Source organism: Calonectris borealis, chromosome 3 (genome assembly GCF_964195595.1).
Source record: "Calonectris borealis chromosome 3, bCalBor7.hap1.2, whole genome shotgun sequence".
NCBI classification, from domain to species: Eukaryota; Metazoa; Chordata; class Aves; order Procellariiformes; family Procellariidae; genus Calonectris; species Calonectris borealis.
The window spans coordinates 106,167,323-106,194,277 of record NC_134314.1 but is presented as its reverse complement, the minus strand read 5'-3'; the positions used below and the strand labels follow the sequence as shown (position 1 = coordinate 106,194,277).

General features: G+C 40.6%; 1 protein-coding gene across 1 annotated transcript; it reads right to left on the bottom strand.

The window, feature by feature from the left end:
• Nucleotides 1–673: 673 nt before the first annotated feature.
• On the bottom strand, nucleotides 674–25,313 carry RRP15 (ribosomal RNA processing 15 homolog). The gene is given in 6 exon segments (XM_075147097.1): nucleotides 674–2,876; nucleotides 18,477–18,678; nucleotides 19,535–19,632; nucleotides 21,505–21,779; nucleotides 25,212–25,284; nucleotides 25,287–25,313. Coding segments are annotated over 6 exon segments (813 nt in total). The 5' UTR covers nucleotides 25,299–25,313; the 3' UTR covers nucleotides 674–2,723.
• Nucleotides 25,314–26,955: the final 1,642 nt, after the last annotated feature.

The window sequence follows — 26,955 nt, the reverse complement described above, 5'->3', positions numbered from 1 at the left end:
TCTGGAATGAAGGGCAGCAGCACAGCTTTGCTTAAGCAGAGATATTCCTGGGAGCAGGCAAAACAGACCGAGCTGGGAAAAGCCGCTGAAGGTTGTTCTTGGTAGCTATCAAAAAGGAAGAACATTACTGAAAAGGCGGGTAGGGAGGCGGGTAGGGCAGCCGATCCCACAGCTGAGAAAGGAGACTGGAAGGTGTCTGGGCCAAATGGGGTTTAGCTCTTCTTTTGAATTGCTAGTCAATTAAAACAAAACTTGTGAAATAAATCAGCCGCCAAATGCCTAAAATTAAAATACACTGCTCCCACCTGCCATAAAAGTCTCGAGTTTATTTCTCTTTTGAAGGTGGTTACCCATTTAAGTTACTCTAGAAGTTTCTCTGCATGTGGCACAACAAAAGGACAAGGCAAAGGCAAGGTATAGTATCAAAATTAAAAACCTATCCAATATACATGAAAATCTGAGTATTATGCTTCTTAAAACGCAAGAAATGCTCTCCACCTATAGGCAAAAAGTACTGCTATGCACTCAAAATGAAATGGAAGCTCAAGATACTTTTAGCAATATTGAAATGTTCCACATTTTTCTTAAATACACAAGTGACAATTCAGTGCCTTAATCAAAACATTTCTTCAAAAATGCACAAATAAAACTCAAACACCCAAGTATTGTAGAATTATTCTGAAAGTATTTTGAAATTTTTAATAATCGCCTCAGGATGTCGTAGTTCCTAAGAAAAAACAGATTATTTTCCAAAAGCTTGATCTCGGACGGAGACTGGTGATATCAAACTAGAGAACACCTGTAGGTTTAAGGGTGCTGATGTAATGTTTCCACCCAAAGTAACTGAACTCTGCAGAAAGAAAGCAATGTCAGAGTAGACTATGATGCTGCTTCATAGACTCAAAATTCATTGTAGTGTATTTTTGTATTGCACTAACGAGATGCCAACTCTCGCTGAACAGCTATACAGATGTCTACAGATTCAGAAGCTGGGATAACCATATGTCAAACTTCTGTGGTTTTGCCACTTGATATTTTGGGTGTATGCCTTCATTTGTGATAATAAATATCAGGCCACAAACTAATGTCTCCTCAGATATCTAATATGTTTAACACTCAAAACAGCTTGAAAATCTAAACATTTCTGCTGTTAGCTTTGAGTTCTCCTCAAAGAATTATGCTACAATATATACCAGATGAATAGGCTAGGGATAACACAACCGTTGCCAGTTGTTAGGATGGGTTTCTCTGCCATTTTGTATGTGTATTTTTTTTATCCTGCAGCATACACCAAGTTCAATCCCCCCTCCCCTCCTCAATGCCTTCATTAGGAAAATCTAAATCCACTGTCCTACCACACGTTTCAATGCTGAAGACTGAAAACCTGAAAGTCGCTCCTAATCACATCTTGCATACAAGCAGGTACAAAGAAAGGTCTGTACGTAAGACATCTGTAGAAACAGACAGAACAGTACTATGTATTTTAAGCATCAATTAATAGGCCCCAAGGCATTTTCTTCACATAGCAAATGGGGAAATGCGATAGCAAAGTTAAACAAACGACACAGCATCAGCCAGCCAGTCTGGAACAGTTGAAGGCAGGAGAATTCAACCCCAGCCTCTCATTTAAAACACCCTAATCACAAAGCACTTCCTTCTGTATGCATATGCTTATAGAACATATTCTTATTATGTACGTTAGCTTCTGCACCTTTGCAGCCAAACAACTAATTAGGAGAAACTGCCGTAGCTTAAATAAATAGTGTTACACTGACGTATGTTCTCCAAAATTTGGTACTGCTACACTACGCACCTAAGAGGAAGGGCTCTTGTTTGACCCTTTACAGGCCTGCGGAATTAGCATTAAAGCATACTAAACCCACAGGATGTATCTCGGAGGTCCGGCTCCTTACTGAAAAAGGCCAGAATACCAGAACTGCAAATGAAGCAACACTGAATACAATTTTATGCAGTATGGCTAGAGAAGCCCTCCCTCCTCCAACAAAAACAATAGCAAGGACCGTCCTTTCCTCTCCTACCAGTCTCTTAGCTTATACAACTTCAGACTTGCAATGGAAAAAACATACATATATATACAAAAATATAAAAGCCAATCAGTAGGGTCAAGTCTCTCTTTTTACAATTATGTTTCCAGAGTTGTCTCCAATCAAACTAATGTTCCAAGACCAGAACTATCACATTAATGGTTACTTTTCTTTATTATCTACAAAACCTTTCCTGGCCCAAGTAGTAAAGACTCTATAGGAGTCCGATAACTTTACAAGGTGACGGCATTTCTGTGTTTATTGTAAGCCATTTCTATTGCGAATTGCTAACAACTTTTCAAAGTGCAACACTCATTTGGAAATGCAGGCACGCTAATACATCAATTGCCATGACTAATGTATAAACTTTTAATGACCTTGGCAAAATCTTTCTTTTATTGGGCAGGTGCCACTATTTTGACTGTACAAAATGTTTTGGAAGTATGTTGAAAATTATACATGTTTTGGAAAATATTTCAAGATTTCAGTATAGCAAATGAAGCTATATTAAATAAAAGTTTGACATGGAGGAGAGAACACTCCAAATTGTGCAAGTCTTTTTTTTTTTTTTTAAAAAAAGAGATATCCTCCAAGTGTTGAACATTCACAGAATGCTGACTTTTTATCCAAACAAAGTTAAGAAGATAAAACATTATCTTGAATGGTTTTCAGTTTCATTCAGTCACTCTCATCTTCTTGTTTCAGACCACCTCCTTGTTCAGTATTGCCCTCTCCATCGCTTTCCTTGTCCCAGTCTTTCATAGATGCTCCCATCATGAAGTCATCACGCAGTATATTCCATTCTGGCCCCTCTTCAGACTTCACTTCACCCTGAATGTTTGAGGGGAGGAGAAGAGGGAACAGAGGGAGATGAGATGAATGTGAAAGGCAGTAAAGGATGGAAGCTCTTCATGCAATCGAAATAACACCTCTCACACTCTTACAGTTTGCACTGGCAGACCTACTGAGGGCTAGCTCTTTATGCAAATGGTACACAGAAATATGCAGGACAAACATACATGACTTGATGCTAATAAGCAATCTTGTTTTAACCAACCAATAAAAGAAATATGGAAACAAAACAATTATTCCTCATGGATGAAACAGTCAACCCTGGGCACGGCTTCCTTTATTAAAATCTTTCTTGGCAATCAGAATGGATTCATGATATCATTTATTAACCCCCAGGTGCTGCTTCATTAGAACACTTCTTGGCACATTTCTAAAACACAAATATGGATTTAATAAAGGCTTAAAACCCCCCAAATTTAATATTTAACATATTCTGCGATACTTGAATCAAATCCCCTTTATGTGGATTATTACCTCACTACCTGGGCTTGTCATATGGTGCAAAGCTGCCTCTAAAAGAAACAAAGTTGATCTACACTCAGCAAGCCAACAACACCTTACTCCAAATTTCCTACCTCTTGAAAGTGGATAATCTGAGGCCACACTACACAGACTGGTGAATAATAAAGAAAAGTGACAGGAGTGTATTTTTACGTTAGCACTGAAAACAGTGCTTGGTTGCAGTTCTTCTAAGTGACAGATCATATTTGGGCGGTGCAACAGCCCCATCCTGTGGCAACAGTTTTAAAGAACAGCTTGAAGCTATTCCTACATTCTTACTGAAGGAAGATACTAAAAACTGTTCAATGTACTGAAGGAGGATTTCAGTGGTTTAAGCCTCAGTAGCAAAATACTTCTGAGGAACAACGTGGCTCAGTGTCCAGCAGGCAAGCAAAAAATTGTCCTACCAAAGCGGAATCAGGGGCACTGAAAACAATAACTTACTTTTGCAGGGTCTTTGAAACAAAGTTAATAGGGGCATCTCAGGTGTGCTTTTCCCACTCCCCTGCTCAAAAGGACAGGCCTCAACTGACCCACCCTAGTTTAAGTAACTACCACCTTCTGATACTGTACAGTGGATGGGGGTCATGTGTTACAGCATCCTCTGCAGATGCAGCTTTGCCTACTAGATGCAAAGCCCATAGTACGTGTGTGATCACTGCAGACATCTGCTCACGCCTCTTCTTTGTCACGCATCTAGGAACATGCGATACATAGAACCATAGCTGATGTCTGTGCAATCTTTGGGAGAGAGCAGCATGAAGAATTTAATAGCAGGAGAAAGGAGGAACAGAGAATGCAAGTCCATCACTGTAAATCTAACACACCGTATCACACCAACAGAAGTTATTTGAGCGCAAAAAGTCTGCCAAACAAGGTATGTATTTTTAACAGGTAACCAAAGCGGAAGTGCTAAATGTGACTTCTCCTGCAGTTCTTTTTGAAACATTGCTTTCACTCAAATAGGATAACAAGTCTTAACGCTTTCCTTCCCAAAAGGAATCTCCCAGGGCCCCGTTGAAATAAAGAGAAACTCTACAGTTGTTCCTCAAGATGTTTGCACTGTGTTTTGTTTTGTTTTTGTTTATTTTTGGGGTTTTTTTTTGTCTTTACAGCTGCTCTCATTAGTAGGCACTTTAAGAGTAACTCTCCCATCCCAACAATCCCCCTTTTCCCCAGGGTGGTGCCTCCTAACCACTTTCCACTCTTGCAGCAATTCCCTTCAAATGCTATACCCAGCAAAGCCTGAAATCATCTCAGGCAGGGTCATCAATTATGTGGAATTAAAGAGTTACAGATAAGGTACGTCCCTAGGCAGACCTTAAGATGTTCACGTGGGAATAATCTGTACTAGTGCAAACACAGGTACTCTGTTCTGGGACGCAAGGAGAGGGTAGCTTTGGTTTTTTTCCCTTTTTAACTCTATTTCAGTTGTTTTATGTTTACCTTTGCAGAGTAGAGAAAGGTCAAAAAGATTACAAAAGTCACCAAGCTTTTTCTTTTTTAGTCCCAGACCTTTTATAAATCACTGTTTGAACATGCCACGAGTAAAATTTGAAATAGCTAAATGGAAAAATTCCATCTTCCTTACAAAACAATCCAATTTTCTTATTTTTGATAATAATAATAAAAAAAGAGATTCCTTTTGTTTGTTTTTAAACAGCACAGAGGCAGTAGATTATTGTCAGCAGTGACAGTGAAAGGCTCGGGGTTTGAAAAGCCCAATGCTCAAATTCATCACAAGCTTCTATTCAGCAACTATTAGCCCTTCTTTCTGGCTATGTCAAGTGAACAACAGGACAAAAGCAGGACCTCAACAAAAGAGGGGTGCTGATTCTCCATAGCATTACCCACTATGTAAAGCACCACAAAGGTTTGAATAGAGTTTTACAACAAGCCCTGAGGAGAAAGACAGAGGTAGCATGTCTGTGCCTCAAAGATGAAGATTAAATGCTTGAAAGCAAATATTTAATCAATTTTAAGCATGCTCCCAAGTGAAGAATAGCCCATGTTTGGTATCTTCATTCCTAACTCACTTACTGCTCTATTTTCCCCTCAGAATAAAAACTCCCTAAATCTATTGTATCACAAAACATTCCTAGAGTCTTAAGAAAATATGCAGCAAGACTATTTGTATAATTAACCATTAGTTCAACTGTAACATCGCTTCCCAACTTGCTTTATGTAAGAATGTTAATACACTTGGGTTTTCAATGCCATAATCTGGTTTATCTAAATAAAACAAAACTGATTCTTGGCACGTGGAAAATAAACCGGCTTTCATTCTATACAACCGCTTTTGAACTTCTAGTCAGCTGTTCAGCCACATCTCCAACATTTCACTACAACACTGAAGTCTCCTTTGAACATCCCCAAACAAAAACAAAGCATGCTATATAAACATCAGTGTGTAATGCTGCATAAAGTGGATCCTTCGGTAAGGCAAAGAGTGAAAAATTCTGTGTGTTGCTTCTTTTCCTCTCCTTTTTTATACATATATTTGAATGGGTTTGTTCTTTGCCTGAAAGTGTGGCAACCTATTTCAAAAGGTCTGAGAGGCAGCGGTTAGTAAAATATCTCAGGAGTCAGTGGTACATGGTGATGCACTTGTTACCATGAGCTGAAATAAGACAGACTAAAACGTGCAATGTGGTTACTCTAGTGCAGAGACTTATTTGCTGGGACAGACTGATAGTCCAGTTGAAAAGAGATCATATAAATAAAACAAACACCATCCTGCCTGCTTGTGCAACCTAAGCTATGACAGCATTAGCTCAAGTCTGACACAAGTAGGGCTCTGTAGTGGGGACATACTTCCCAAACTAATTCCGGTTTGAAGACATACCCTCTGAAATCTGCACCAGGACAAGATGAACTGAAATTCTTAGCCAAGTCCTAATAAAACCAACCACCCACCCACCAAACAACAAAGCTCAGGTCTGTCACCTAGAACAACCAACCACCTCCTGCAGGATCCAGACTGGAATTGCCTCCTGGATGCTTTTGGGGGAATTAGTCTATGAAAGCCCCATTGGCATCAGCAGCAGCTATATGATCAAAATCAAGTTAGAAGTCTCCGTGTTTTGGTTCATTTCTTTACCACTACAAAAATTTGGAGCTATGTAATTCACTCTTGATAAATGACATTACAGTAAGTATCTTCAACTGTATCTTCAAGCCCACCAAACTCAACACTGGAGTTGTGGCAAACTGCACTGCCACTCAAGTGGGAGATCCATCCTCTCCACCCTTCTGAAGTTGTCAGAAGCAGCCACAGGACACTTGTAACTGCACATACCTGCTTCAGTCTGCAAACGAGTGCCTTCGCTCAAAGCCTGCTTCCTTTGAAAGCTTAAAGGAATTAAGTTCAGCCTGTCTAAGTCACAGTATGCTGTCATTTTCATCTGTTGCTTTACTGGCACAGCAACATCCTAAAACCAGAGCAGGAAAGTTTGCCAGAACTTTTCAGAACCCTACGTATAAGCAGACCAAAGTCTCATAATGCTTATTGGTAAGTAACGGCATTAAAAGATGTGTCTTGAAATGAGAGCGCACAGATTAAAGACAGCATTTCACTCTGCTTTCCACCAGCTCGTGTTCCTTGAGCATACCCAGTTTCTGCATCTGCAAAAGAGCAAACTACCTACATCACCATAGAGATTCCCCTACAGCCTGCGTCCAGAAGATCGTAACTGCAGGGTATTAACAAATGAACATTTTTCAGACCTAGGAATTACAATCAGCACACTGGGCTCCCACGCCTTTGCTCTGTGTACAAGATGAAATGCCAGAGCTTGCAGGGGCATCTCTCTTTACCATCACATACAATAAACGTTTATTTGTACCTGTCAGGGAAGGAATTTCTAACATAAATATCTCTCAAGCAACAACTTTAAGCCCTGAGAAAACAATTCTAACATGTCTAATTAATTTGAACTGCCTCCCCAGGTTCCTCTGTTTTGCTCAATACAAACATCTAAGACCTTGAAATACAGGGACTCTTTTGTCACGACGACGAAGTTAAAAAACCTAACCGGCAAAACACATTCTCACATACATCTGACAATTACCTTCCCCGCCAGCCTGCATCTTGCTCCGAATAACTGCTGCTATTCTGTTTCTCATCCCCAAGCAAGTCAGTTTAAACCTAGCTCAAAAACAACCAGCATAGGCATACACTGAGGTGTGTTAAATCTCAATTTAAAAAAAAAAAAACAAAAAAAAACAAAAAACAAACAAACAAAAAAACCCCACACTTGGTAGAAGGGGGGGGGGGGGGGAATGGAAAACAAGGAACACCAGTATAATCATTTCTCTCAAATTCGTTTTCAGGAATATCCAAGCTCACAGGCTAAGAAAATAAGTTTCCTGTAGGCTGGGAAGAAATAAAGAAAACTGCAGCTGAAGCATCTAAAGCAGCAATATAAACAGAAAACAAAACGAAATTATTTTTAACAGAAATATGATACTTGGGTTTAATCATCAGTGCTGCTTGCAACTTTATCTAATTTGAATTACAGTGAGATCTTGACTATAAGAAAGGTTCCTATGTACGCCTGATCCCAAACAGACAAAAAACCCACAGATCTGGAAACTGAGAATATATCCTGTACCGCTACTATCTTGAACTTCTGAGCTGCAGTCTCACAGCAACTTACTTTGGAAAGCATTTTCAAGCTTGCAGAACATGCAAGCTGCACAACAGAAGTCTACTCTGCTGCAGCATAATTCTGCACAATCATTTATTCCTTAAGGTGAGAGTCATTCAATACCCATTTGCATCCTCTCTCTCAATGATAAATTAGAGCGAATTAAATTGCCTTGGTATATCTGAAGTGATGCTATACTGCGGATATTCAACAGTGGCACAGGAGATTTACTCAGACCACACGGTCTCTTGTGCACACCAGAATCTGCCCTGGCATTTCTAGTAAATAAATCTAAGAATGAAATTTTTTTACAGTGTGTTTTGAAACCTGCTGTTCCTGTTCAAACTTCCCTGCAAGTAACGCACTGGAATTATTACTACAAGCACAACAAATAATGATTTTCCTTTTGAGCACAGCCAGAAGACCACCCAGAGCTTAATGACCTGCATGAGGAATCTCCCCATCCTCACATCTTCCTCTAGGGTTTACTACAACTGGGGATGTGTGAATGAGAAGGAATGCTTTGGGTTGGCACGCAGAGGCTTAAACGTGCCCCAACCTTAGAGGGGTCAGAACTGAATTACAGAATTTCTAAAAACAAGCATTCATCTGGACTGAAGCAAAGAAGAAAAATCATTAGCATCGTTATTAAGTGCTCAGTTGCAAAGAAGAATCACAGAAAGAGTTTACAAGAGAACAGATTTCCTCAGCCTTAGTTCATCAGAAACCTCATAAATCAGTATTTCTGTCAGAAAAAAACAAAAATATTTTAAGAATTCAAGCGTAACACAGGGCCCTTCTGCATACAGGACACTCTGGAACTCCTCAGCCTGTGCTGTGCTCCAGCTCCAATAGCAGCTGTCTCAGAAATCCTTCTGCTGCACAAGGAATTTTACTGCACGCTGCTGCAAGACAACGTCTGGCCATCCTGGCATCGAGATTCCCTTTACGTGTTTTAATGAGATGATGAACAGCATGGGCATGCTACACCCAGGAGCTACTCACAGAAAGTAAAAACTCATCAAGTAAAAACTCACCTGAAAATAAGCCTCACCTAATGAAACAATCTTATCGTTAAGTTACAACACAGGTATGAACTGTTACCTTTACCCATACTAACAATTCACCATGTGGAATATATGCTGTAATTTGACACTCATATTCTGTAAAATACAAGGCAAAATGACAATGTCATGAAGATCAAGTAATTACATCACTGTCTTTCCAACTGTCAGACCAAAACACTCCACTGACATAAAAAAGAAAAAAAGGTCCACAAGTAAGCATTTTTAAGTAGGTACCAAATAAAAATTAGCTCAAAGTAGACTGCAAATTATTACAGAGAAGATACCTGGAAAGAGAGAAGTAACCCATTCCCCGTATTAGGTTATCACGCAACACATCAGCACAGAAAGTTTCCAGACAGTATACTCTTTCAGTATGCCATCACTGCTCATTTTCAGTCATGTTTGTTTTTCCCTCCTGTAAAAACAAAATTACTTCATCATCCCCATCTATACGCTTTTTACCTTCACATCTGCAATGCCTGTTTATCAGCAGTTATACTACTGACAGTGAAATTACTGCCTACCATACTGGCCACTACTATCTCAGTATTCACCTGTTACCCCTACCCCTTCCTTATATTTAAGTCTCCACACAGCTTTCACGTTTCGTCTACTTGAACGATAGGATCCTTAGAGCAAACACTGCACGGCACTGAGATCAATTAATTCTTGACATAAAGACCCAGTGAGTACTGTGGTTGAAAACAACATACAATCAAGACTTTTGTATTTAAAGCAACACATGTTGTACTTTCATTGCTTACCAGACAAAAATTTGTCTAGCAAGGTACGGTATTTCAAAGTAGTTAAATCATAATTCTGACTTGGAAAAGACAATGCTGTCCATCAGAAAGAACAGCTTTTCATGCTAGCTAATCATGAGCCTCAGGTAACCAGTCTGCAAAATATCGTTCTTTTTGTACCAAAAAGCGTATTGGTTAATACCAAGAGCAAACTTATATGGATGACTCCTTACCAGCTTCCTCTGTTATTCCTAAAAGGAAATTAATGAACCGAGAATTTTTCTGTTTGGATGGGATTCAAAATAAAGGAAGAACTTTGCTAGATACTTAGCATTTCAACCCTGAAAGAAATGCCACACAACTTCTCACAAGGGATAAAAAAGACTTCTCTCCATCAGCTGGTCCTACATTTCTTAATGTGCATTTCCTGCAGTAATGAAGACATGACGGAGTTTAAAGATCAGCCCAAACATTACACAGATCCACAACATCCTTGTTGCAAGTTGCACAGTTCCCGAACCATCAAGTTGTACCTGGAAAATATGCAGATACAGCAAGAGTGCCTAGTAAAAAGCATCTGGTCAAGACTAAGGTCTTCAATGTGCTATCCCGCAGAAGTCAAGTACTAATGTCTTTCAACAGTCTACTTTATACAAACATTTTTGAGTCACAACAGATTTTTCTCAGATGTCACCCATTTATGCAAGACACTTATGCACTATCTCAGCTGGGTACCTAAAATTTTCTGCAGGTTTTTATAAAAGCTTGCCTGTTGGCATAGTAAGGAAACATGCAGGCCCACAGCTGTTTGGAGTACTTTTTGATCCTTTTTTAGAATAAATTAGCAGCTTGCAGATTTTTGAATAATCTGAATGTGACTCAGGTTATTTCCTACAAATGATGCTGAAATCATCCACTGTTTTTCATTATGGTTCAGCAAGAGGCATAACAGAGTGAGTCCCAAAAGGTTGTCTCAAACAACAAAGGCTACAGTAATGACCAAGTCCTTCACTTCCAGCACTTAAGAAATCATCTCACAGAGTAGCTGATGAGGAAGAAGTAGGGCTAATAAAAAGCCTCCTCTTCCTGACTCAGGATTTCCACTTACGTTTGAGTCCCGAAACAAGCATAGGGATCCAAAAAACTATGAGGCAGGAGGGGGAGAAGAAAAAAGGAAAAAAAAACCACAAAGAACTAGCTTTTGTGTATTTTTATTACTAAATATGAAATACTGAAGTTTTTATGACTACTAAGCAGCTTGTCTGGCTAAAAGCATTGCTCCTGCTTTTACTTAAATGGCTTTTGCAATGTATCCTAAATGTCTGCAAATCCAAGTCTCTTTGATTTTATATTCCTGTAATTTCCCTCACACCGTCGTGCGTGAGTGGCAAACTCATTAAGGAACAGACCATACCCCTCAACACTCCCAGGCTGCTTTCTAAAAGCAGTTTAACCCTGAAGAGGGAATATGTAAACTGCCTGGGATCCCAATCCCTTATCTTAGCCATCTGGCTACCCTTTCTCTGCATTTCTGACCCTTCCATCTCCTTCTGCGTTTCTGCATGGGTTTTCCCAACGCCTGCAGGTGGAGAAGAAATGACACGGACCACATGCAGAACACTGTCCAGGGTTCAGCAACAGACCAGAAAGAGGTCAAATCTTTCCAGGAAGACGGCTTTAGTACCATTTGTAATAATAGCAGGTTTAAAAAAAAGTGTATTTTCTAAGCTTTCAGTAAATTTCAGAAACACTCATGAAAAACTGGCCAGATTTTCCCCATAGAAAAAAAAAAAAAATACTGAATTCAGCAACCCTCTAACCATTGGAAGCTGGAAGCAGTCTGACCCGCCTCTCCTTAAGTCTACCAAGATAAACAGATGAGTAGGTGCCTACAGAGGTCATTTATAATACACATCTGCTAGTTCAACACTCTGGAAATCAGAACATTTTATACCTTAATAAAACTTCAAAGTAAGGGAATCACTTTTCAAGATAATTTCCAATAGAAAATGCTTAGATGAGGGAAACAAACTGGTTCAGATAGACAAGCTCCACCCAATCTTTCTTACTTCCAGAGAACGTTTTTTATAAAATTTTATGAAATGTTTAGATATATTTTTCTCTAAGTACATTGCCCTGCCTATAAGAGTTACAAACAAAGTCAAAAGTGGAGAGCTGCTTTTATAAGGCTTCCAACTCAATTTACCAGATAAAAGTCTAATAGGATTTGACTTCTTGTGCTTTGTATATTTACAGGAAGATCAAAAGAAGATGTATACCACAAGTTTTTCAAATGTGGTTGTTTTAGACATAGTTTTACTGAAAAAAAGCCTTGCAACATCTTCTGGGAAAACAGAACACCATCATAGTATCCTGTGCACTAATAATCAAATAGCAAGGCAAGCTAGTCTCAAATGATAGATGGAGCTGTCTCAGTATTGCCTGACATTTCAATCACAAGTCCCTGTTTATATTCACTTACAAAATTTGCCAAACTTCAACTGCTTCATGCTGAAGGCTTTCGTGATGTTTCAACTAAAATCACTTCATCCCTTTTCACAGAAAGACCAACTTAAAATATTTTGTCTACAGCTCTAAGGAGGAAAGAAAGAGACATTTCCTACAGGCATCTATTAAAACCTTGCATCATTCATTCTTTTTGATCTTAAAAATCAGTTAAGGACGTATTTTGGAGCTGGGAACATGTCTTCTGCTATCTCCGTGAACACTTTCCCAGATCTGGCCAAGTTATAAACATCTGGAGGACTGCCCTCCCCAAACCTGAGGTCATCACCTAAGTAGATACGATACACATTCAGCATCCAAAGTCTCTTAAAATATCTGTCCTCACTGATCACATACTATCTGCATCTTAGAAAACACCATTAAACTGGATCGTGCGTGACTCATGATGACGAACAGGGAACCGGTCTTTCTGTGCGAGCAGTTGCCAGGGCTACTCTCGCGTTAGGCACCAGGACGCCGGGCTCCATGCCTGGCCCTCAAGTGCAGGGGGAAAGAACCTGTCAGGAACATAAAACATGAAGAGGATAAAAAGAGAGGTTGGTGGAAACAGAGTGCAAAAATCACCACCTTTTTCCCTTCTTGACCTCTAATCAAGAAAAAGACAGCAGAAACAGAAATCTGAAGATAAAAACACAGGAAAGAGAGTGAACCTAGTGAAATACAGCCATCACATGGCCCTTAATCCTCTTACCTGGAGTTGAACTCACAGTGTCAAGTTCTTGACATCTATCAAATACACATTTAATTATTGACAAAAACCTACATTCCCATGTTAACACAGATGTGTGTTACCAGCTACGGCAATAGATAGGGAACTGAGCTTGTACATCTTAAAAACCTAACCTTGCTGATGACCCAAACTGGGTAAGTCAATACATCTTCCTGTAAACAGATTTAAAGTAAAAATGTCACCATCAAACAACTCCTAATATTGCACAACACTTTACCTTAAAGAACATAAGGAATTTAGGATATAGCAAACTGGTGGCAAGCTGCACTGTATTTATCCCTAAAGATAAAAATCAGAATACAGCATACAATTAGGTAGTCAGCAACCTTTTGGTACAAAACCAAAAAGTTACATTAAAAGCATCAGCCCAAACATATATGAGGTGACCTTCAAGAAAGCATACACACGTTTGGAAAAAACAGATACAAATGCACGATTTATAAAGGAATCCAAATTAAAAGTTTCTGTGCATGTGATGGGAAGACATTTATTAAAATTGGGAGAACACATCTACTCTGGCTGCAGCTGAACTAAATTAATACTTGGCTGCCCCCTCAAATCTGCTGGAATACATGCACGCCTGGTTACTCCTTCAATTAGTTCTGTAAAACCGGCACACAACAGCTGTAGTAATAAACTTCTTCTACTCTGCAATGTCATTATCACTTAAGAAAAAAAGTTTCCTTTTAAGATTAAAAGAGGTGTTCATACACCTTACCAAATTTTTAGAAGCTGTCTATGCCTTCATCCATATTTCAGAAATGAACTATTTCCTACAGCTTATTGAAGCAATTGTTTAGACCACTGTCCCTCCAAACAGGTATATGGATGAAAATAACCTTCCCCCCACGCCACCCCCTTTTCTGCACTGTGGAAACTGTGGGAAAACACAGAACAACATGCCAATGGCCAGTACTTATGCAGCTGCAAGAAAAAGGCGGCAGTCACTCTCACAGGTTTTAAGCAGATCTAACTTTTAAGCTGGAAAGCACATTTATACCCTCATCTAACTTGAAAAATGAAAGCTCCCATGCCACTTCTTGTGTCCCAGCAAGAACAGCAGTCAAAGTCAGAAGTGTAGTACTCCTCCTGCCCTTGAACAATCTTCAATCTACTGCTTAAAATTAAAATATTTATGAATATTAAAAGTCTTACGAACAAAAGAAAAATCCATAGCAAACCTGACTCTAATCACTGTGTTTACAAATTACTTAGCAAACACTAGGACCATTTATAAAATGCCTTCAGGCAGAAGGAACTTTTCTGGAAAAGCATTTTATTTCAAGTCCCATATGAGCAATAGCTGATATGGAATAGCACTTGTATTCTCCCCTCGTCTTCCTTCCCATCAATAAATTATTTTAGAATAAGTACCATTTTGAGACAAATACACCAATTTTTTCCAGATGCCATCACAACACAGGAAGCAAATTGTACCTCCAAGTCGTGTACAAAAATTACCTTGCAGGATTTGGATCATGATTACTGAAGCAGACCAGGAAATCCTGCTCTCACTTCCACCATTGAAATGCTCTGCAACAGATCTGGTGTAAGAAAACTTAGGACTTGAAGCAAACATAGGTGATTCAGAAAACCATGCTACAAAGGCCTAATTCAGAAGTACAGGTTGATGAGTGCAGGTTATGCTTGTCACAAAGAATATTCGTAACTTTCGTGCCAGTTATTTATATGTCACTAGAAAATGTTTTACTGCCTTGTAATGCTTTACAGGGAGTAGCACAAATGATAAGTGAAAAGTCAAGATGAGAGCTTCTGGTACTGAATGACCCTGTTGTAACTGACATGCAGCAAGGGAGAAGAGTTGAGGCTGCTCCAGGAATGTTAACTCTGAATTTCTTTGTTTTCTTACACTTAAGATTTCAAGACCTCATGTACTTCACTACATCAGCCAACATGTCTGTGCAGCCCTAAGAGATCAGAAACTTCACTCAACCCTGGAAGCAAAGGTACTTCCCTAACCCATAATCCCAAGAGCACCCAGAAATTTCTTAAGGACCTAAAGAAAACAAAGGATTCCTGCAAGGAATCCTTTACTGTCCCTACCTACTTCTGTATTTCTTCTAGAGACACAAAGATGACTTCAGCCTCTAGGGCTGGGAAGACAACATCTCTGATATGTTACCTTTTTTAAAACTGTAGTTTAATAATGTTTCTTATAGTATCTTACAGGTGGGAAGCTGCAAGATACAACTGAAATGAAAATCTGGTCTGTAAGGATTGTGTTGAACAAGATTGAAAGCTCTCATATCTCCCAATAAATGCTTCCCAAAAAAACCACTCCAAAACTTAGAAAACACATCCAAACAACAAAAAGGCAGGATTTTTTAAAAAAAGACAATTATTACATTTTTCTCCCACATTGCAAGGGCTTTCAGATAAGGTGGTGAGGGGAGGGAAATTGATCGATGATCTTACCCAGAGGCAAGCATCATGTACAGTACCTTGGAAAAAAACAGGGAAAAATATTACACAAGTCAGCTGGCTCAGCAAGGATTAAGAAATACCTTGATAAACAGCTAATGACATGAAAGGCAAAGCTTTTGGCTCCAGCTCAGAAAAGTAATTACTCCCATCTGGGCACACAAAACCCCAAGAAGCGCTACAGTTTCACATGGCACAGCCTTACAGTCTTTCTTTCATAGCTACATTGGGTGGGTGTACACCAAGTAATATTTAGGCCAATGGCTAAAATCATACAAGACTATTAACAATGTTCTCACAGGGCACAGGTTACCTGTCCTTCCCATCAATGCATGAAGCTGATGAAATAGAGAAAAAACTTTTTCAAGTGGCTACGCTACCATGAAATCCCACTGCTACAGATGGGCCTTTACAGAGCATTTAATTTCTTTTTCTCACGCATACATATACATGACTGAACAGCCAACCACAACAGAGCTTTATAAGGGGTTTCTTCAACAACCCCGACACACGAAACCACCAAACTTTCAAAAATATGGCAGCGAATCTTGCATTCAAAAACCACTGTAGAATAAGAAAAAGCATTTGCCCATTCTCACAAATACAGTCAAGTATCCCTTCATAGCACAAGGCTTGAGTCAAGAAAGGTTTGCTTTCACTGGGAAAACTTTATTCTGCTATTTTTCTTGCTGACTGCTTGTTTTATGTGGGTGGGGTAGTGTTTTTATTGTTCTGGACTGCATTTTAATTGATGGCAGAGTGCCTGGAGTTTGGGATTGGCATCTCTTCCATTGTTTTTGTTGAGATAAATAAATACATTTCCCCCGTTTTTTAAAAATGAAATACACGCCATACTCTCACTAAAAACTTTGTCTGCTAAAAACAAAGCAGGCTGCTACAAAAAAACCCACAAAACAAACAAACAAAAGCTTTCAGGTGGCACAACCAATCTACCAAACTCCTGCAGCAAGGAATTCACCACCCAAAAACCTCATCCTTGCTTACTACCCTCTGAAAAACCCTCAAAGACCAAGAAGCAGAGATATGACAGTGGAGGCCAGCAGTACCGTTCAGTGGCTAAATGTGTGTAATTCTGAGGAGGAGACTGAAGATCAGATTTTGGCCTCAACCTCAAGCATCAACAACTACAAGGATGGGAGCCTGCTAAACGGGTAAGATATGTTCTCAAGAGAAAATAAGGCAGATTAAGAACAGCTTGAAAAGGAGTTATTAAAGAGTTTGGTTCAGTACTGAATGGAGAGTCACTGAAGCAAATACAACAAGGGAGGGAAGGAAGGGGTGGTCTATCAGGCAGACATGGCTAGTCAAAAAAAACAACTTAAAAACCCTATGCCCCCCCTCTCCCCCCCAAACAAAAAAGCCAAACCTACGAGTATAGCCTTATATTAATGAAAAACTCCAAAATCTGAAGTTTTTGTTCACAAGCAATGTGAAAGCAGCACCTATACCAATACTCAAAACCAATACTAACCAGCCAGCATCTAAGGCATTTCCAGAGCACTTTAATGGAATATGCTGTTACTGACACTGCCAAAATAAGACCTTTTTTATAGCATAGAAACATTTGCAATCTATGTTTTCTGACCTAGTAATTAAGAAAATTGCCCTGCCACAATCTGACACAAAGAAAAAAGGTCTTAGGTTTTGCTCAGCTATTATTCAATGCCTACTACAACAGTAGTTGGCACTGCTATCACTACAATGTTCTATTCCAGGGGAGAAAAAAAAAAAAGAAAAAAGAAAAAGAACCACACACACGCACGCCCCCCCACCCAAACAAGCAAGCTGGAATTATTTAAGGAGAAATAAAGTGTCAGCACCAAGCTAAATTGTTCTCATTATCCAAAGAATTTAAAAAATACTTTAATATTACACTTGCATGAAAATTGTATGAGCTCTTCATGCCAGGCAGTGTTTCAGCATGCTCCCCAAGTGCACACAAACAAAAAACATATGACAAACTGTTGTCTCCCAACTGATTAAAGTATTTCTTCCTGGCACAGAAAAGCACTTAGTTAACTGCTGTGAGTCTGGGCCAACCGAAGTATTCCACCCACTACCAAGCACAAAGTTCAAACCTGAACACAAATACACTTCAAAAACGTGCAGCTTCTGAAATACGAGAAAGAGTATGTCTGAGCAACTTGTTTTCGACCCTGAGCTACTTGGTGAGTTGAAAGAACCGATAAACAGTTGGACGAGTCCAACTATACTATGTCTCTCTTGAGCACGTTTGGAAAAAGTGGAATGTGTTAAAATACTTCTTTCCAAAACATCGTAACAGCAATAAAGTCACATCAGCCTAACACACACAGAGAATTAGGAAAGAAAAGCCTACATATAATGTTTAATGTGTCTCGGTTTCTTTCTGTTGCGGTATTCACTTTTATGGCAAAGCCCTTCAGTTCCAGGTACCATAATCATTCAGAGCAAGCAAGTTTGAAATGCCCAAAACTGTGGGTACACACAAGTAGTACAATCTAATACACCATGTAAGATGAAGAGCCCCCCCGCCTTTAACAATTTTAAAGAGCTAATAACTACTACTGGTCAAATTCCAAATGTCACAACCCACTAAAATCTAGCCGTTTGTTCCATGGTTGGTGCAAAATCCAAGATAATATCCGATTTTTCATATTCATTTTTTTAAACACACAGCTAAAACAAGTTATTTGTACACAAGGCTTGATGTCTTACCTAGACGAGTTTCCAGTGTTCTGTGCCTTGATACTAAAAAGACAGGGAAAACAGGGTAAGAGCTGCTTGCTCCCTTCCTAAGTAGTCTCAAAAAACACCCAGGCACTTGGATCACAGCTGTTCTGAAGAGCAGGCACATTAACGGACAGTAATTATACTGCAAAGGTATCTTGTATGCTTTTTTCCTCCCAGATGAAGCCTACCTGTTTACTTTTTTTGGCCTTTCCAGCAGGATTCTTGCTTCCTTTAGCACCCTCCATGTTTCTTAAAACATTGATGAAATCTTTCTTTGAAACAGATGACAGCAGTTTAGCACGCTGCCTGTCAGAGCTCCCAGCTTTCTTCACCTTCTCATCAACGTTCTTTTGGTGCGTCCTGACAGCATTAAATAATTGTACAACACCTCTGGGATGGGGAAAAAAACCAACAAAACAAAACAAAGTTTTAACTCAAATTCCCTTTACAGAAATGAATCCCCTACCAAAGCAACTAATCAGTGCAGATGCTGGATGGCTTCTAGCTCCCCAAAACGGTTACTTAGAACCTCAATTCAGTTAAGAAATAACGTCTACTACAACATAAGAAACTTTCAATTTTCACTCTGCCTTCACACTTATTGCTAGGAACCAGTAACAAACAAATCCACAAATAACTATTCAGACCCCAAAGCAAGCATGGTAACATGGCACTGAAATCAGTGCAAGAGCATGTTTCATCCCCAGAAGCATGTTACTCGTCCTACAATCAGCTATTAAATTCCTCAGGCAAGATCTTAAGAGCAGCTGAAGTAGGGGGGACAAGGCAGAGGAACGAATAAGGAGACAGATAGAGACAGCACATCAAGGTGTTCAAGTCGTTCTGCAACACCAAATTACCGCAATGCAGAACAGGCAACTGAACTTAACAGCTGTGGATCTGGGGAATCCTCTGCGGAGAAGGAAAAAACAGAGTAGTAGAAACAAAAGTTCTGCATTTTTAAAGCATTAAATTAACAATATGAGGGGATCCAACAAAGCACTTTTGTTACGCAAACATTACATTCTCATCTAAATTTTTACTCTTTCATAAAGCTTCTGAAATCTTTTGTTGAACTTGATACTGTACAATGCAGACCTGTATATAAATCACTCAGCTCCTGCTAGTCACTTCGTAAGAGTTCAATCTGATTGGAAACAGGTTACCTGTGCAGGCCTTTTCTTCCCCTTTTCCTCCTCTTTTCGATATACATATATTTAAGGAAAGCATTCAGAAAAACTCTTACCTTGTGGCAATTCTCTGAAGATTTCTTTCTCTGTCTCGGTCTTTGACAACATCTGGCTTCACTCGGCACATCATTTCCCATTCCCGCTTTTTATCGAGCTGCGTTGTAAATATTGTTACGTGAAACAACATGGAGCGTTTGAGAATGCAGCATACTCTGATAGAGTATGTAGCAGGAGGAAAGAAAAAGATAAATCAACAAAGCTCAGTTTGGTTTGAGGGTAAGGGGAGCTCCATTATGGGGCTGGACAACAGGTCTGAGGCAAGTCTCTTGCACTGACACACCAGGGGCCACAGTCAAATCTCAAAGAGTCACTTGCCTTCTGTAGGAAAAACTAGAAAGGAGTAGCACCAGAGCAATGCCTCTGGCTCAAGGCAAGCAAAAGGAGCCTAGAAAAAACTCAGAACGCTTTCACACTGACTGCTACGGACAAGGAAATTATTCAAAGACAGCTTTCAACTCCAAGACTTCACAAGCTGATCGCAGAGAAATTTATACAGAATAAAATCCTGGGTCTATCAAGACAGGCATGTCACATTTTGAGTCTTGGGAATTTGACTTCCACTGAATTAGTCACCGTACAGCTTTGTGACTGACAGTGATGCATGGCAAAGACCACAGTGGGCAGAACACCAGGAAGAGCACCAAGTGCCCACCGGAGAACAACTCCTGTGTACAACACCAATTTTTGTCTTTTTTGAGGTGCTCTGTTTCAAAACCAAACTAATCCGCTTTCCCATTACCAAGGGCCACAACAGGCTACAATAGGAGAACAGCCTCTGCTTCAGGAGTAAGCTAATGAAATACTTTTTTTCCCCTTTTAACAATTTAACAGTGTTCTAGGCCTGATGATGTTGCATTAAGTCTCTTTTATACAAGAAGTCTTCCATGGAATTTCAGAGGCCTTATCTTTATAATTCCAGGCAGACTACTACGAATTTGTGAGTTTATGATCATGTTTTGGCCTTTTATCAAAAGAGCTGCCCTATTCTAGCTTCCATCAGCAAGAAATTCATAGAAGGCAGACTGTTCTCAAGTTTTTCTAACAGTAAACAAGTCAGTTTGGGGACCTGCAGCCCACCTCTGCTTTGCAGTACTCCCACATATTTCCTGGGTGAGAACAGGTTATTTAGGACAACGATAACTGAGCAGATGCCGTACTGAAGCTCTCTGTATTCAAAAGGCAGGCCGTGGCCTAACCACAGCATGTCCCAGACTGTCAGGTGGATAACCTGGTTATCCCATTGAAACAGAACTGGTAAGATGAGACATTAGAACTATTAATGTGTTTTTAGCCTGAAGGTAAATCAATCACAGCCTGTAATTAAAAGTTCCACTAAAGACACACAAACAAATGACTTAATTGCCAACATATTTTTGTTTTCTTCATAACAGTTTCAGAACCAGAAGCAATTTAGGGCACGGACACTGTAATAGAAAACTCCTATCAGGAAAATCATCAAGGGGAGCAAACGATGATTCACCACCACATCAATGATTACTGCCATCTCAGCCCAGAGGCTTTTGATTTTGGAAGTCGCAGCAGAATTTAAATGAAAGCAGTTTTCTTCTCTTTCTCCCTTTTGCTTTCAATGAGAGAGAACTATTTCAACTTGTAATGCTGACAAAGTGAATTATACCCCAAATTAACAACAGCAATTAGAAAACTAAGCTTGAAGGAGCTGCTTTCACCCTCTCAACAACAAAAACACCTTACGCCGACAGACTGGAACAGTCCTGCTGCCAAAGATCAGCCTACCTGATGGCCCAGAAAAAGCAGTAAAAGAAAAAGCCCTACAGCATGACTGTCTGGAAAGTCAAAAAACTGAAGCTACTTGAGATCACTGCGGAGGAGAGAATCCAAAACTAAGACACCCTCAGAGCACTCTCCCAAATCCCCGCTGAGGGAACCTTGCATGTATCCCCATCTGACTGTGATTGCACAGTGAAATACTGCAGCTTTTTCTCACCTTCATCCTCTTCTCCAGCCTTTCTTGTTTTTCCTTTTCTCTCTCCTTCTCCAGTTTTTTATTCTTGGCCAAGATGGTGGACTTATTTTGCGGAATCTTTTTGTTGAGCACTTTCGCCATAGCATCTGCCCAGCCTGCGCTTGGGCCAGCTTTGGAGCTTGTTGCCTCTTCAACCGCATTGCCACGGGCTGCCGTGTCATCTTCATCATCACCGTCCAGGGCTTCACCTCCTGAAGAGTAGCTGTCTTCTGGAAGTCCTGAGCTTAAGTCAGAATCTAGGGGTAAAAAAAAAAAAAAGGAACAAAAAAGAAGTATCAGGAGTTCTGTTTCTAGTAAAGATCCATCACTAGCATAATGTGCTCCACATGTAAGTGTTATCCGAGTTCAGGGCCATGTACTGCTTGCTCTTACAATTAATTCCTCAAGCAGGCATACCATAATGAATTTATTAGAAAGTATCCAGTGCAAGTGCTTGTTCATCTCAGTGATGATTTAAAGTGATTTAAGAGGTTGGGTAAAAGGGAAAAGGCAGCCTTGGATATTTATTATTAGATTAATGAATATTTTGATGTTTAGGCGTGGTAAGTTTTGGGAAAAAACTCTATTATCCAGTTCAAAAATTGTAATTTATAAATGCATATACATGCATATCTGTATGTATATATGTATGTATGTACATACTTACATACAAACTGCAATAGTGACATCTAGTGTTTAAATGCAAACAGCCACATGGATTAAACTGAAGGCAGGGGGGCATTTTTTACGTGAAAGCAAAATCTGCTGAAGGAAAATAATGTCAGCAAAAATACAATTACCTAAGCATAATGAACACAGAGGGGAGACTGCTTTGTGAAATACAGAATCAAGACAGTTGTCAGGTAGCTCAAAAGAAACCAAAGCCACTGTGCTTTTCTGGTATATACCCCCAAATTCAAGTTTCCTTACCCTATGCCCCCTTCAAAACAAAAAAGAAGGAATTAAAGTTAAAATACTGAAGTTTGGAATCAAGCAACAGCAAGACAGGAGAGAACAGCCAACCAGACGGCAAATCAAACACATGAAGAATCTACCACTTCCCTCATTAGTCTGCTCAGGGGGTCAAATGGCAAAAATAAAGCCTTTAACAGTATGGATGATTAATTAGAATGAAACAGGCTGCAAGCTTAGGGTGTGCTAAAATAAGTTTGGTTATTTCAGTGGACCCTCTTTATCACATAATCAAGAGCAGAGCATACAAGTGTCCTGCCACTATTAACTACCATTCCACTAATATTTGTGCCACCCAGAAGTTTTAAATTAGTTATCTTATATGTAACTTTCAAGGTCGCAAATCAAGTGCTGGACAGAAGGAGGCTGGTTTCTGACACCTCCGCAGTCCCACCAGCAAGGGGACAACTCCCCACCAACTCTGAGGTCACAGCCGACTGGCTTTCATCCATCTACCACTCTCACACTACCTTAAAAAGAGTATTTTAAAATCACAATGTTAAGTACTACCGAGCCAAGTGCTTTACTTTGCAAGCACTACTATATCCCGTGAACTACCTTTATCAACTAAATCATTAAGAGAATGAAGTCAGGACTGCTTCACAAGATCCGTTTTCCATAAAACCATGCAGACAGCTATTAATGATATTCCTTATTAAACAATTGGCTATTTAGTTACTTAACAAAGATAAACATACACTCTGTTCCCAGGCTAACTTATTACTCTGCCTTCTCCATGTGCCTTTTTGAACCAGCAGGAAAACCCAATGTAGCAGCAAAACAGTGGTGTTAACCAATTTAAAACAAAGCCTCTAATGCCCAGGCATGTTTAGAGGCATTTAGTTATCATCATGGAAAGCAGCAAGATTATATGTTTACATGACAAATGTGGAAGAGAAATACTTACTGAACACTTGCTCATTAGCTGTGTCAGTATGATTTTTACTACCAGCAAGGTGAACAGTGTTGTGTCACGCGCCACGCAGGATAAATTACAGGGTTTTTTTCAACAGTCCTTACTATAAATTGGAAATTTATAAGTGGCACATTTGTTCAACACATTCAGAAACTACTAAAGACATCCTTTTTATGATATCAGTACATCTCCATATCCTGATTTCCAATTTCTTTTTTAAAATTCAACTGCATGTAAAGAAGTAGATGCATCACCACATCCTGGTTCCTGCATGTAAAACAATTTGTCAAGTTTTCACCGCTAAGGCTTGTCCATGCTAGAATGTTGCTATCTAGTTTTTAAACAAGGAATTAACTCCTACTTGCAACTTTTTATACATACAAAAGCTAACAGCTACCAAAAGGCCAAAGCTGAATTCCACACACTGCTCAGGACTAACTTCCACAGTTAGCCATAAAAACCAGATCAGACTTAAAAGGAAAACTGCAAAAGCATGTATTAGTCTCCTTTACATAATATTTTCTGTCAATAAAATAGGAGGATAATGCTGGATAATACCAACAACCCTCTCTTTCAGCAATTACAGAAAGATGAACAAGACTTCAACAACCAGCCATAACTTATCCTTTAATACACCTGAGGATCTGTCAACAGCATAAGATAAAGCAGAGGTATTTCAAGGTAATTTAAACTAGATTAAGACTATCAGAAGTAGGACCTGGGGCTCTATTCTGAATTGCAAAGATTGAAGCCTGGCATAGATTTAATATAAAAAGTCCTAATTGGGGGCGGGGGGGGAATATATGTATACATCTCCATACTTTACTCTTCCAAACTTGCTCAGTGATCTAGGTGTAGACAGTTAAAAAAGCAATCATTCAGAAATGAGCTCTGAAAGAAGCTCCCACACAAGGCTTCCCCTTGGGTTCAGTTTTGACCCTCAAACCAAACAGAACCACTGTGAGCTACGGCTCCAAATGGCCACAAACTTCATTCCTCCCAGAATAAAGAAAAAAAAAAATACAGTTACATGAGATAATTAAGAAGCGATCACAACGAGTTAGCTATACCCTCACAACACACGAAGAGGCAAGAATGAGTGGAGAACCACGTATAAAGGATGGAGTATGCATGTGTTTATGCTGTGTTTATACTCTGTGCTCTCTTGGTGGATTACTGTAATTGGCGTATGTCACGGGTTTCCTTCGGAGCAGGAAGCAGATCCCCGTAGAGACAGACAGACACCGGCAGACACACAGCCCATCGCACCCCGGAGCTGGTCCAGCTCTGTCCACTCACCTCCCCCCCCCCGGCCCTGAGAAAGGGGTACCCCAGAGACACACGGCAGCGAAAGTTGTTTTGGTGAGCCCAGGGAATAAACGAGCTGCTGTCGGTACTCCGCGGGCTAAGTAGAGGAAAACAGAAAAAGCAAAAGCGGCAGCGCGGGGAGGCCAGGCCGGGCGGCCCGGAGCGGGCACCCCACCAGCCACCGCGGGAGAGCCGCCCACACGCAGCCCCGCCAGCAGAGCCCGCCGCGCCCCGCTGCCTCCACCCCACTGGGAGGGGGCTTCAGCCCTTAGCTCCCGACGCCCCGCGCCAGCCGGCTCCAACCCCGGCCCAGGCTCCGGAGGGGAGGAAGGAGGAGCTCGGGCCACCGGCGGGCTCGGACGAGGTAGAGAGGAGCGGCCAGAGGCGGCCCACGGCGGCGGCCGGGAAGGCCTTAGAAGCCCGTCCGCGCGGAGAGGGGCCCAAACCCGCTCCCACCCCTTCCCGCTCCCGCTGGGGAAGCAGCGCCCGTTACCGCTGTCCGCCTCCTCGCCCGCCGCGGCCCCGCGTCCACGTGGGCCCGCCACGGCGGCAGCCATCTTCCCCAGGGTCCACCCGGCATCACCTTCCGACCCGGCCCTCACGCTGCGAATTTGCGTTCCGGCTCTAAAGGTTCCGGGCAGGCGACCGGCGGCCGCGGCTTCCGGGGCAGGCCGCGGGCCTGAAGAGGCGCGGTTTTTTTTTGACTGAACAAGCGACAGAAATAAAACAATAAAGCGGAGAGGTCTGCCTGGGCTTCTCCTCTCCCTCAGGCCCGGGGAGGTCCATGGGTCTCGGGCACTGCTCCTTCCAGCAGTGGGCAAAGCCCACCGAGACCCTGAGGGCCTCTGTTACCGCCTTCAGAGACGCCATCTTGGGGCCACCACCACCCAGACACTGATGCGTGGCCTCACGTTTCCATACATTGAGAAAGCTGTCTCAGCCAAAGTGTGGAGAGTACCCCTGCTAAAACTCAAACCCGCCAAAGCCGAGGCTGTTTATTCTCTGCTAGTTATTCTCTTCCACTTGTGGGAGCCGCAGTGAACATGGCAACAATAAAAAATAAATTCATGTTGTATTTGCTGTAGATTTCATGGTGGGAAGAAGAATTTGAAGTCTTACCTTTGCAGTGCTGATATCTCCAAAAAAACTTAGCCATGCTTTCAAACGTTTGCTTCAAGGCCCAAAATGAGGACAGTTTTTAACATGGGGAGGAATGAAAAACTGAAATCATCTGTTGTTGGCTTTTCACTCAGTCAAATAAAAAAAAACCCACAAGTGAACGTTTACTACATCTTAAACATTTACTATTTTCGCACTGATGCCACATACTATTTTGGATATGTTTTTCCTACACCAGAGACGTCTTCTGAGGATACTCATGGGAGGGTGCCCTCAATCTTTAAGGTTACACTGCACTAGCTAATATCTGTAGAAGGGATGAGCTCAAACCTCCTTGGACACCAAAAGGCACATGGGCCCCAGATAGGTGGATAGGTCATGGACCCTTTGTAAACAATTCTGCTTTTCTTCTGCGTGTCCGAATTGACGTGTTCCACCACAGGTCTCCTCTGGGACGCGCTGGGATGTTAACCTCCACATGATAATTACTGTATCCCCCCCAAACCACACTGATTTAATGCTTAGCATGAATAGTTTAAATCCTAGATCACTGCTATCCTTTACATTGTTTTACAAATTTTTGTCATTAAGTGTTTAGGATGCTAGAAGTTTTTACAAACTTCTCTTCAGCTGATATACTGAAATCCCTTTCTCTTAATGGTAGTATTTGTTTTTAACCCTGGGTGTTCATAAGAGCAGACTACCCACCATGTGTAGAAAAAAAAAATCCCTCTTACCTTAGGTTAGAGAATTTCTTATCTTAGTAACACTAAGTTTCTGTCACTTCACAACCAGTAAATAGACAAACAGATTTTAAGGCCAGACTGTAACACTACCGGTCATCCAATTACTCAATTTGATGCATCTGTAAGAAGTACATCTTGAAAAAAGCACCAGCTAGAGCACCAAAACTGTAAAAGAAGCAAATCTTCTCAGGCACCATCTTACTTGAAAGCACTCCAAGCTAAGCAAACAAAAGTTCGTTATCAAGGACTGCTGTTATTGTAACAATTAAATATGCTGGTAGGCAGAAGCTCCAGGATTCCTTGGAGCCCTAAAGGTGCAATACAAATAACCTTGGACATTGAAAAGTATGTCTATAGATATGAGTATAGCTA